The sequence below is a fragment of the Vigna umbellata genome, chromosome 2 (assembly GCF_029865625.1).
Source record: "Vigna umbellata cultivar VRB3 chromosome 2, Vumbellata_1.0, whole genome shotgun sequence".
Lineage (NCBI taxonomy): Eukaryota > Viridiplantae > Streptophyta > Magnoliopsida > Fabales > Fabaceae > Vigna > Vigna umbellata.
This window is the reverse complement of record NC_142166.1, coordinates 15,318,566-15,330,932: the sequence shown is the minus strand read 5'-3', so window position 1 is coordinate 15,330,932 and position 12,367 is coordinate 15,318,566. Positions and strand designations below refer to the sequence as shown.

Here is a 12,367-nt window from a genome sequence, read left to right as displayed (position 1 = left end):
AAGATCTTTTCCAACATTTTATTCGAAAAATGTTTTTCTTTTAATGCTAGTTCAAATTTGTAAGTTAAAATGCATAGATTGGATTAAGAATAAGTCGGATAGGAAATTCCATTTGTAGGGAGAGAAAAGGCAGAAGAAAAATCTGCTATACAGACTAATTGAATTGAAAATTGATGAGTGCTTCCACATTTTATCAATATTCTTTAGATAAATTAGATTTAATAGCTTTAATTTAGCTAATTCGCTTTCGTAATATTAAAAAAAAGTATTCTTTATATTTTCATATTCTATATTCTAATAAAATGAAAAAGTTTTTATTCTAAAATCGAATAAAAAATAAAAAAAGTTTTTTTAGTTATTTTAGAAAACGAATCGGGAGACATTTAAGGGATTATTTCAAATAGAAAGATTCATCAGAGCATTCAAAGCCAATGAAAGATCTATCGCAGTTAAAAAGAATTTGAAAACTTTATTCATTAGGAGAAATTTTCTTTACATGTTTTACCGATGAATACAATATATTCCTACAAGAAAGAAGTAAGCTAAAATCACTGAAAGATAAATCATTTTGGCCTTGTCTAATAACCAAAAGCTAATAAACTAGAACTGCAGGTCCCCTTTTGTGTCAGATGTTCTTGCATAGAGTCACACAAATCTCAACAAAATACCTTCATGCATCAACCTCCAAATGAGTTGAAGCTGGAAGATCAAAATAATCTTCATCAAAGATTCCTATGTCTTTTAATGAGAAGTTTGACCAGTACTCCATATCTAAATCTGAAAACTTAATGTGAGATAGATCCAACTGTGAAAGCTTCCTCTTATCTTCTGTGTCAGAATCTGAATTTATAGGAGAAGGGTGAAGGCTGAGTTTATTAGTTATTTCTTCTTCAGGACAGACCATAACAGCCTCACAATGAGTAACAACATCCTTATTACATGTTGTAACAGATTTATTAGTTGCTGTTCCAGATTGTGTTTCTATGGTTGATGAGGTGGTGGGAACTTGTGATCCTGTAGCGGTGGAATTCACAATTAATGATTGAGTCCCTAACGGTGGGAGCACGTTAAGACCTGAGCATAAAGTAAAAGTGTCAAAATTAAATTGATAAGATATTGCAAACTTAATATAGACAGAAACCATTATACCTTTAACTTGATTTTTCTTCCCAGGTGGTCTACCACGAGGTTTTTTTGCAATTGCGGGCGCATGTATTACTTCACTATTCTTTCTCTTGTTAGACTGCTGCCAGTGTATTTTGTTGTATGTGTTTGTGTTCTGAACAGAGGAGGTGGTACCAGTACACACGCCTAACAAAAAATAAAATCAAAACTATAAAACTTCGAGGATTGTGATTTCAGGACTGAAAAAAAAAAACACCAATGTTTAAATTCATGTACCTGAAGGGGTTTTATTCGTAACAGGAATATCTATGGGGATTAGCCTCTGAAAGGAACGATAAGCATCGACGACGTTTTGCATTTCCTGCATCAATTTCTCAACTCTGTACTTTTCTTGCATGATCGCAACCCTTTCTTGATTCAAGATTAAGTTTTTTCTCTTCAAAAATATATAATCATCGAGTATATGCTTTAAATTTAACGAAGGCTTGTATATCTGGAAAACAAAAAAGGAAGAATTAAATGAATTTGGTTAAGAGAGAAAGAGAAAAAGAGTTGTGCATTGTTAAAAGGACAAAAAGAAAACCTGATTGAATGAGGAACCGGCGAAGAGGGAGGATGCTTCCATGCGGAAGGTGGCACGCGTATGCGATAAGTTGTTGGCGCAGAGATACTGGTCTACTATGAATGCAACTTGACTCGGCGAAATGTTAACCTTTCCGAACGATTCTTCTACTCCCACTGTTTCTTGATTCATCATTTTTTATTTCTTAGAATGCAAGCAAAGAGAAAGCAATCAGGATGAGGAGAATTCAGGTATTTAAACACACCACTTTCCCGGGCTTTTCCTTTAATTCATGTTTCTTAATTATTTTATGCTTTTCCCTTTTTAGATTTCCCTTATCTTTTTTCAATTTTTTTTACTTCTAATTCTAAATTCTAATTACTCTCTGAAATTTAAAAAAAAAATATTAATCAGGTTCGATTATTCATTTCCAATTATAAATAGTTTAATCAAATCTATTTATTTAACTCCTGAATTCTTAATTATTTTTTTATTTTTTCTTAGATAATAATTATTATTGAGTTTTATTTAGTATTTTTGTAAAATTTAATATTCAAAATAAAGTTATTATTAAAAAAATTGAAAAATATTTTAAAATTCAACTTCATATATTTTTATTTTTTATTTAAATCTATAAAATTGAAGTCATTTTTAAAAGATTAATTTTTTTCATTTTATATTTTAATAGAACTTATTTAAATTTCATTGCCTGAATATTTTAGATAAGTAATACAGCAACTTCTTTTAGACAAATAGATATGGATAATGCGCGACCATTTTCATTCTCAATTCTAATCCAATCTCATGAAAATGTACAAAAATTATATGCCATTAAAAAAAATTTAAATGTCTTGATTTGTACTCTATTTCGTTTATATCAACCAGTCAGATGATGATGAAATTCAAAGTTAATTATATAAAAATTATTTTCTCTCCATTCTTATTCTCTCTTTTTCTTAAATATTACATTTTCAGGTAAAAATCATAAAGTAATTTCATTACATGTATGTCAATCTTCTAAACTCTCGACACTCTTAAGTGATGACTCTCTTATTTTGAAAAATAATTACCACAATTCATTATTTATGATTTAAAGTTGTCCCTTACCAACATTAACCTTTGAAATTAGAACCTTCGTTAGTTCCACAAAAATCTGACTTTTTACTTAAATTCCTAATGTGTCCTATCATCTTGAAATTTTCTAGTCTAATTACATTCTTTCCCACATAAATGTAGTGTTGAATTTAACGCATTACAATGATCATATTTTTCTAACCCTTAAATAATTATGGGCTTAATTACCTACTTAGTCCCCATGTTAGGAGGTAATTTTCTGTTTAGTACCCAGTTTTAAAAATGTAGACATTTGGTACCTATGTTTTGAAATTTGTATCAATTCAATCCTATCCAATTAACGGCGTTATAATTGATGCGAGAAATTAAGGACGTTAATGATAGCCTGGGTGGAATAGCTATCAAATGTTTGAATGCATCTTCATTAACGTCCTTAATTTCTCGCATCAATTATAACGCCGTTAACTGGATAGGATTGAATTGATACAAATTTCAAAACATAGGTACCAAATGCCTACATTTTTAAAACCGGGTACTAAACAGAAAATTACCTCCTAACATGGGGACTAAGTAAGTAATTAAGCCAATAATTATGTTTTCAATAATATTCAATCACAACTCTCCTTGAAATATTTAGTTTAATTAAAACTTATTTGTTACTAAGATATTTATCCTGCAATATAAACTTTAAAATTGAAAAATTCAAAATTAACTAAAAAATTACTTTTTAATGAATAGAGGTATCAGAGAAACTTATCTTTAATATTATATTTTTATTATAAGATAAACAACTTTTAACATTTTCACTGTTATATTTTGAATACTTTGCTTTTGTCCTATTTATAACAACACAACTAACACCTTAATATTCAATATTTGTATATTACATTACATAAAAACCGCTTATTATCGACGAATTTATAATTACAAGATCATGGTATTTTGGTAAATAATAATTATTAATAGATTAATCTGCATACACATATTTTGTTTTATGAATTGAATATTTTGATGGTAAGATATTCATGTTTTACTTTACAACGAATCATCGTCTGTCAGTATGTTCTTCGATAAAATAAGAATAAACTTTTTCTTTTATCTCTTTTTTTTTTCTCTTCTCTTATTCGTTCTCACTTAAACGATTTGTCTAATTCTTTCACATTCATTGTTGCACGCGTCTCTCACCTCCACTTTCTTCTCATTGCTTTTATTTTTTTCTCTACCCCAACTTCCATTGCCCTAGGTCGTTCCCAACCTCCATTACTCTAAATCGTGGTTCAGTGTTTTTGTGAAGTGGTCGTAATTGACGCCAGAGTGAGGAGGTACTATCGTGAGAGAATGACTAGTGGTGTAACGCCCCAATTTATAATGGGTTATTAAAAAACTATAAATTTTAACTTATCATAGAGCAAAAATGTATTTTTCAAAAATCGTAACATTTAAACATATATAATTTATTCAAAACTTAATAGTTCCAAAACACTTGTCCAATGAAAATAACAAAGGAAATAAAATAACTCCAATTACAATTTCTTAAAATTCAAACACAATAACTTAAAATTAAAATCTCAAGTTTGTCCCCAATCGAATTTATCATGCTTCAGCACCAATATCATTTGCTCATGTATAACACATTATACTATCATCGTCGATAATATCATTAACAACACATAAACACAAACACATATGGGGTAAGCTACTGATAAAACAATCATAATAATAAGATATAAACACACTGATTATATCAACCATAAACAACCACCCCATACCTAATAGTTTGACTCTAATTATGATGCACAATCAATCGTTTAACTTAGTTGATTGTTTCTTCAACATCATCAAATGAGTCCTCTGATATGTGTTAACGGTTGAAAATACCGTTATTTGTGATGTACTTTTGATACTAAATACACCTTTTTCCACTTAGAAACTTGCTTGGACTCATGTTTTTTCATTAAGTTGTGTGAATAAGAGAGTTGATGTTGAATTTGATGATTTTATGACTAATTGCCATTGTTTTGATAGGTAATGAGAGAATGCGGAAAGCAGAGATGAAGTTCTAAGGCGTTAGAGCTCAAAAAGGCTTGGAAAAGCACCAAAAGAAGGAACTACACGAAGCTTGGGCGCCCTGTCCGAAAAATCGACGTCCACTGCCCGAGCGCCCTCCTAGGCCGCACGAGTGCCGGCCCCCAAAGCCTGGGCGACCAATTGAAGGCTCAAGCCCTACATGAAGACCTTCCACCGCTTGGGCGCCCGAGCGTCGTGCGTCGCAGATTCGGCCCACTTTTTACTCTGTTTCAACTCTTTTCGATCGGACCCTATTTCTACTCTGTTCCAACTCTATTTAAAGGACCCAGGCGCTTTAGGTTTTGTATCTCTTGCTGGAGCAACACAACAACACACTCTCCTACTCTCTAAAGGCGGATCTGGAGGCGGGAGCTTCCTCTTCTACTCTTAGGGTTTCACTATCTCATGCTTTTCCATTATTCATATAGTTTCTCCATGTTTAAAGGAAACTAAACTCTATTTGTTGTTGGGGAATGATGTAACCTTGTGAACTCTCATGTATTTGAATTGATTCTTAATTTATATGTTTTTTCATTAATTATTAAGGAATTCATCTGTTTCAATGCTTGCTTTATTTAACTCATTTAGTAGCATGATTTATGAATTGCATGAGTGCCGGGAGGTTCCTTACAATTCAGGTTCTTGTTGAATTCTTGATGGACGCTACTCCAGGATGTGCAGAAGAAGCTCCACAACTCAGAGAATTGGCAGCGGATGAAAGGAAACAATGGAGGTTCGGAGCGCACTCAAGGTGTTTGTGAAATTGTTTGGTGGTGTTTGAATGGATGTTTTGGTAGATCTCTAACTCAGTAGGCTTTCCAAAGGGGAAAGAAGCTAGAGGAGGTGCTAGATAACAAAGCACAGAGGTGAACTTGAGAGTAATAGCTGGAAATTGGCAGCATTTCTTTACTTCAATTCAAGTTATTCTTACAATGGATTGAGGTTCTCTTTTATAGATGAAGAGAGGCCTTCAAACGTGCCTAGCAAGCTACTGGAAATGTAAGAGAGACGTGCCAGAGAAGCTATACGGTCTAAGCTGCATGTTCCATGTGCACAACATTGAAAACATGCTCAAAAGAGATGAAACTACATGGTTGCTTGTATTTCATATATAACATGTGCTTCAAACTTGGACATTGGTGAGTGGCAGCGGCTGCAAGCTTCTTTGGCTGCTTGGTTATGGTTCCAAACCTTATTATTGTCCTACAAAACAATGTAGATATATTTAGTAAAGTAAACATTCTAAGACTAAGAAAGAAAAGAACTTTTGTTTATTCAACTTCCCTTTCTTAGTCTTAAGTTGATACTTCTGAGGATGGGAAGTCCCTAAAGGGGTTGCCATCAATTCTCCCAAGGGTAATATTTCTCAAGGATGAGGGTATGAGTACTTGGTCGTCTTAAGCTCTTGATCTTCAGACTTAATTTTCTAGGAACGCTAGGAATTGCACGAACTAGGAATTAAGGCAGGCTTATTGCGCCGAGGGATTGGGTTCTAAGTAATTTAGTGAGTGACGTTAATATTAATGTAAAAAGAATAATTCTTATATACATGAGAGTAAACTTGGTCAAATCAAACCCTAACAACATACTCATCTCATTTTATAAACAACCTCCGTTCATCTTTGTGTTACCCTACTATTGATCAATTTGCATTCATATTTAATTTTATGTCTTTGCATTTGAAACCAACAATCTCATTTTATTTAAGTCTTAATTAATTGAGTTATCACACAACTGTTTAGTGTCGAGAGTCCTCTAGGATACGATACTTGGTCTTACCATTTTATATTACTTGTGTCCAAGCTGTCCTTCAACTTCTTTCTTCCACTAGACGATCCCCCTATCGTCGTTGGGCGTTTCCTGAGGTTTTCTTTTTCTTTGAAGAAGAATTTTTCTCCTTTTGTAACGCCACTCGAGAGAATGATATCCAAGGTTGGAGTTGGGAAGGATGGAGTTGAGATGTGATTCAAAACTCCTTGCTCAGAGATTATCCTGAAAACAAGACATGAACAGTTGATTGGTCTCATAATTGGCCATGATCCGACATAGATGTAGAAAAAGGAGACGAGGAAGATGGAAAGGAGTGTTGGTCAGAAGGTTGAAGATAGTGAACTTCTCCAATTTTGTCACTTCTCCGGTGGACTTGGAGTGAAGAATGGTTCTCCTCCAGACATGAAGAAGAGCCTTTTCTGGCTCAGAAAGACGATCAATGACAATGTCATTGCATATAAATCTTCTTTCAAAGTTCTCTCCATAGAGAACTTTTTCAACCTTCCCATCAAAGACATAGACTTCATCCTAGTCCTCCATAAAGCAATCCTTAAACTGTGAACACTTAATTGTCTCGACGATGATGTCGACATTGATCACAACAGTTTTTCCTACGACCATTGACACTATGCGGCCAGATTACGCTTAAGCGTTCTTCTAGAACTCTCTTACTAGTTCTAGAAGAATAGGTTCGTCCCAAGAGAAGTAGTTCTCTACACCGTACAATCAGACTCCTGAAAGCTCAGTCTTGAAGCTTTAAAGCTCTACAATAGTAGTTATGTCTTCTAGGAAGATGTTGATTGATTGACAAGTGTACCAAATCGCATAAGTAATATAAAATGATAAGACCAAGTATCGTATTCTAGAAGACTCTCGATACTAAACAGTTGTGTGATGACTAAATTAATTAAGACTTAAATAAAATGAAATCATTGGTTTAAGATGCAAAAACAAAAAATTAAATATGAATGCAGTTTGATCACTACCAGAGTAACACAAAGATGAACGGATGTTGTTTATAATGAGATGAGTATGTTTTTGGGGTTAGATTTCACCAAGTTCCCTCTCATGTATGTAAGAATTCTTCTTTATGCATTAATGTCAACGTCACTCACTAAATCACTTAAACCCGATCCCTCGGCGAAGAAGCCTGTCCTTAATCACCAGTTCATGCAATTTCTAGCATTCCTAGTAATTACATGTGAAGATCAAGAGCTTTAAGACGACCAAGACTCATACCCTCATCCCTGAGCAATATTACTCTTGAGAGAATTCAACAAGAACCTGAATTGTAAGGAACCTCTCGGCACTCATGCAATTCATACATCATGATATGAATGAGTTAAACAGAGCATGTAATAAGCACAAATGAATTACTCTAACAATTAATGAAAAAACATATGGTATTAAGAATCAATTCAAATACATGAGAGTTCACAAGGTTACATCATCCCCAACAACAAATAGAGTTTAGTTCACCATAGACATGGTGAGACTAGATGAGTAATGGAAAAGCATGAGATAACAAAACCCTAAAAGTAGAGGATGGAAGCTCCCGCATCCAAATCCGCCTTCAGAGAGCGGAAAAGTGTGGTGTTGTGCTGCTCCAGCCAGAGATACAAAACCTAGGACGCCTGGGTCCTTTAAATAGAACATAAAAATAACAGAAAATAGGTCCAAGCCCACGAACTCGCGTTAAAGCGCCCTAAGTGGGGCACGCGGGCGGTGTGCGGCACCTTCTGGTGCTCAAGAGCCCTTGAGGAGCGCCCGGGCGTGGCTTCTAGCGCTCAAGGGCCCCTGGAAGGGCGCCCGGGTGGTGTGCGACACCTTATGGCGCTCAAGCCCCCCCTGAGGGGCGCCCAAGCCTCGCGGAATTTTTCAGCACTGCGTTTTTTTCATTTTTTCTGCAGTTCTGCTTGCTCCTTGAGTTCTAACCCCTTCATACTTTGACTCTTCTTCCAAATTACTTCATTAACCTACTAAAACAAGGGAATTTAGTCATAAAATCATTAATTCAACCTCAATTCTCTTATTCACAAAACTAAAGCAAAAACATGATTCCAAACAAGTTTCTAAGTAGAAAAGGGTGCATTTAGCGTCAAAATTACATCATATATAACAGTATTTTCAACCGTTATCAGAAGATGGTTTCATCTTCGGATGCTGGGATGCTGGTAGTCCTTATTGCAACTTCTAAGACTTCAACTAGAGAGAGCTTGGTTGGAGGGTTGGTTGCCATGTTCGACGATGTTAGGTTGGGAATAAGGTTTTCAAAGTAATGAGGGAAGAGGTTTTAAGACGAGATTGGGTAGACTAATGACTTGTGATTTTTTCATTGATGAGACTGAGAATTTAAAGTATTTCTTATTAGGCAAGAAAGACCTTTGAATTTTCCCAGAAAATAAGATTTGACGGTTTACTCGAATTTAAACCGTCAAGATTTTGAGAGGAATTCATTATGCATTAAATGCGCTTAGTATGATTAATGGTTACGTGGAGGAGTGCATTGCCTTTTTAACCTAAACGAATGTTCTAGGTGTTAACGTGGCTTATTTTTAGGGGCCACATTGTAAACCCAAGCGTCCCACTGATTACATAGACATTTTCTATCTTTTCTAGTCTAAGAAGTGTTTTAGCACTAGATGGCTATTATCTAGCTCAAACAACTTAGAGTGAGTGAGTTACTCAAGATCCTATCCTAGCAGGTTTTTCTTATGAACTTCCTGACTCTAATTAATCTCTAAGAGTATTTATCTAGGAGATTAATATTTTTTACACACGTTTTTCCATAACCTATTGTTTACTTAGATTTTAGCGACCTCAAGATATTTCTACATGCATCAATTTTATTGTAGACTTTATCTAGAGAAACTACTCAACTCCTAACATGTCATGCATCTATTTTATCACATTTGATATGTTCTAAGGTAATTATGTTGTTATCCAAGGCAGTCCAATACTAAGAGAAGAATTAAAGCTTTACCTATTTCTCCTTAGCTTCAGTCTTCTTGTTTAACTTGTTGAGATGGCTTCCCAATTTGTTTCTTTTGCAAGGAGTTTGGTAGTCGACACTTGCTGCCTTTGACTTTATCGTAAAGTCGCAATCCATGTGGTCCATGTTTGGTTAAGAAGGGCTTTATGCAAAGAATGTCTTCGTAGGAGGACCAAGGGTAGGTGAATTGAAATTGTAGTTTAATTGTTTCTTTTGTTTTTCAAAGAGTTTAGCTTGTGACCCACAGTGGTTTCCTAGAATTAGGATTGGCATCTAACAGGAGAATAAGAAACCAAAGACATGAAAAATGTTTTCTATCAATCCTTAGTAATCTAATGTCTAACAGTTTCCGCCATAAGGGATTGGTTTATTAGCTCCATTTAAGAAATCAAAGAGGGATTGCAAGGAAGACAGAAGGAGAACGTGAGTTAACTGTGTATTTTTTGTGCACTTGTGAGATTGAGAGCAAGTGAGGAACTGAGGACTATAAGCATCAAGAGTAAAGGTTTCTTTGTAGAAAAGAGGTAGGGGGAGCTAACTCTTTCCTTTGTGCATGATAGATGTATATTTTAGGTTCATGACTCTGATTATATGAAATTTGAGCATGTTGAGTTTTAGTAATGTTAGTTATCTGCCTACTTGTATGAGTTTTGGTTGTTCTTGACTATTGTTTTTTAATTTTCGATTTACCTCAGTAAAATCTCAATCTCCACTTCGTTTATTGTTAGATTAAGTTGAAATTTTAATATATGATTCTTAAGATATATTAATCCAATTTGACTGTTTGGATTTCTAATTTGAGGTCTGTACTTAGAGTATTTAATTTAAAAATTTTAATTAAATTGATCACCACTTTCGTTCTACCTCTTAGTTACCTCGGTATAATCTCAATCCCCACTTCGTTTAACCATTAGATTAAGCTGAAATTTTGATATATGGTTCCTAAGACTTATTGCTTCACATTGACTGTTTGGATAATTAATTTAAAGTCTGTACCTAGAGGAATAAATCCCGCATGTTTGAGTAAATTGATAACTACTTCATTTCTACTATTGAGTCCTCTAGGTAAAACCTAAATTCTCACCTAGTTAGCCGTTAGATCAACATGAAGTTTTGATATATGGTTCCTAAGACATATTGATTAACCTTTACCACTCGGATTATTAGTCAAATGTCTAAATTTAGGTAAATGAATTCCACATCTTCAAGGACCTTATTACCACCTTAGTTTTGTCTCTTAGCCATCTTAGGTAAAATTAAGAGTTTCACCTCATTAATTGTCAAATCAAAGTGCCATTTTGTACCGAGAGTTTTAGATATGTTTTTTTTATATTGATCGGTCGGATCTTGAATTAGAAAGCTGAAGTTATAGCAATTGTCTATGTAATATTCCAGTAGTTTAAGTGGTTAATAATCTTGACCTTTATCGTTTATTACATAACTTTTTTTACAATTATCTATTTGAGTTTATTCTTTTTTCATTGCATTACTAAGACTTGATTGGAAAAGACAGTGTTCTCTGGTTGTACCTTGTAAAATCGGGTTTGTATCTTATATTAGTATAGTAATATAAAGGAAAATTCTTTTACCTACGAGAGGCGGTAAGGATTCGAGTGTTACCCTTTTTTTCTTTTTACGAAGGAAGGATGTCTCGCAATATGTTTATGTCTTATGTTAAGTATAATACTTAGTAGATGCACCTCACGAAAGTTATTATTCGTAAGTCCTTAAGGAGAAATTATGTTACTAAGATTGGTCCAAGATTGCATATAAAGGACGACTCGAATCCAGAATGTGTCTAATAGTTGCATGGGAAGGATTGGGACTGATATGTCCAATAATTGTGTGCGAAGGACAAGAATCGAGATGGGTCCAATAACTACATGTGAAGGACTAGTTTCCATTAGCTGTGTGAATGATGGGAATCGATAAGTCCAATAACTGCATGTGAGGGACGAGAATCGAGTTGTGTTCGAAGCTGTGTATGGAGGAGGACTTGAGTCTCCTTGATTCGATAATCATGGTTTTTCTCGGTAAGGTATGAGAAATGATGTACGTTTTACTCGGTAAGGTATGAGACATCATGGTTTTACTCTGTTTGTGATTAGTTCATCCCTACTTGTTTGTATTGTGCGATGATCGTATAACGTATGTATTGTACTAGAGTACATGAAATTTCAGGAGAGGATGGAGATATTTAGTGCAAGGAGATGTGCTGGGAAATTAATTTGGAATTTTGGAAATGTATCTGAATAATGTTATTTCTGTATTGTAATTTTACATAGCATTCCAGTTTGGATTTTGGGATGAAGTGTTATGTTTTAATTTCAATATATGTGATGGTATTAGACGTTTATTTTATTAAATGAATGTATGTTTTTTTTTTAAATGTTTTGGTACGATACTCTGAGAAAGAGTGTTACAGTGAAGGCCAATAGGGGAACACTAGAACGAGAGTGAAAGAGAAAGGGTTCGTCCAAAACGAATTTGGGAGAAGAAATCTCAAATTCTGACCTTTTTTTTCATTGACCTTGTCGATGGATATATCCATCAATAAACACAAAATTTAATTTACTAATAGAAATTTTCATTAATAAACACAACACATAGTTTTGTTGATAAATCCATTAGTAATTATCATTTAACAACAAATCTATGACCATCTTTTAGTTTTTTATATGAAGATTTGCCAATATGTATTTGGTCCTCGTCTTTCCATATCTCTAAATCCTTATCCTCTCCAATATTTACTTATACCTTATAGCACCAAGGTAAAT

The 12,367-nt window shown here is 34.1% G+C and overlaps 1 protein-coding gene across 1 annotated transcript; it reads right to left on the bottom strand.

Annotated features, from left to right (window-relative positions):
* Positions 1-586: 586 nt before the first annotated feature.
* On the bottom strand, positions 587-1,882 carry LOC148203483 (uncharacterized). The gene is made up of 4 exons (XM_088106153.1): positions 1,709-1,882; positions 1,402-1,618; positions 1,150-1,311; positions 587-1,074 (listed from the first exon to the last, which is right to left on the bottom strand). Exons 1-4 carry the CDS (start codon positions 1,880-1,882, stop codon positions 671-673), a joined length of 957 nt encoding a protein of 318 aa, XP_087962279.1. The 3' UTR covers positions 587-670.
* Between the last annotated feature and the right edge of the window lie 10,485 nt (positions 1,883-12,367).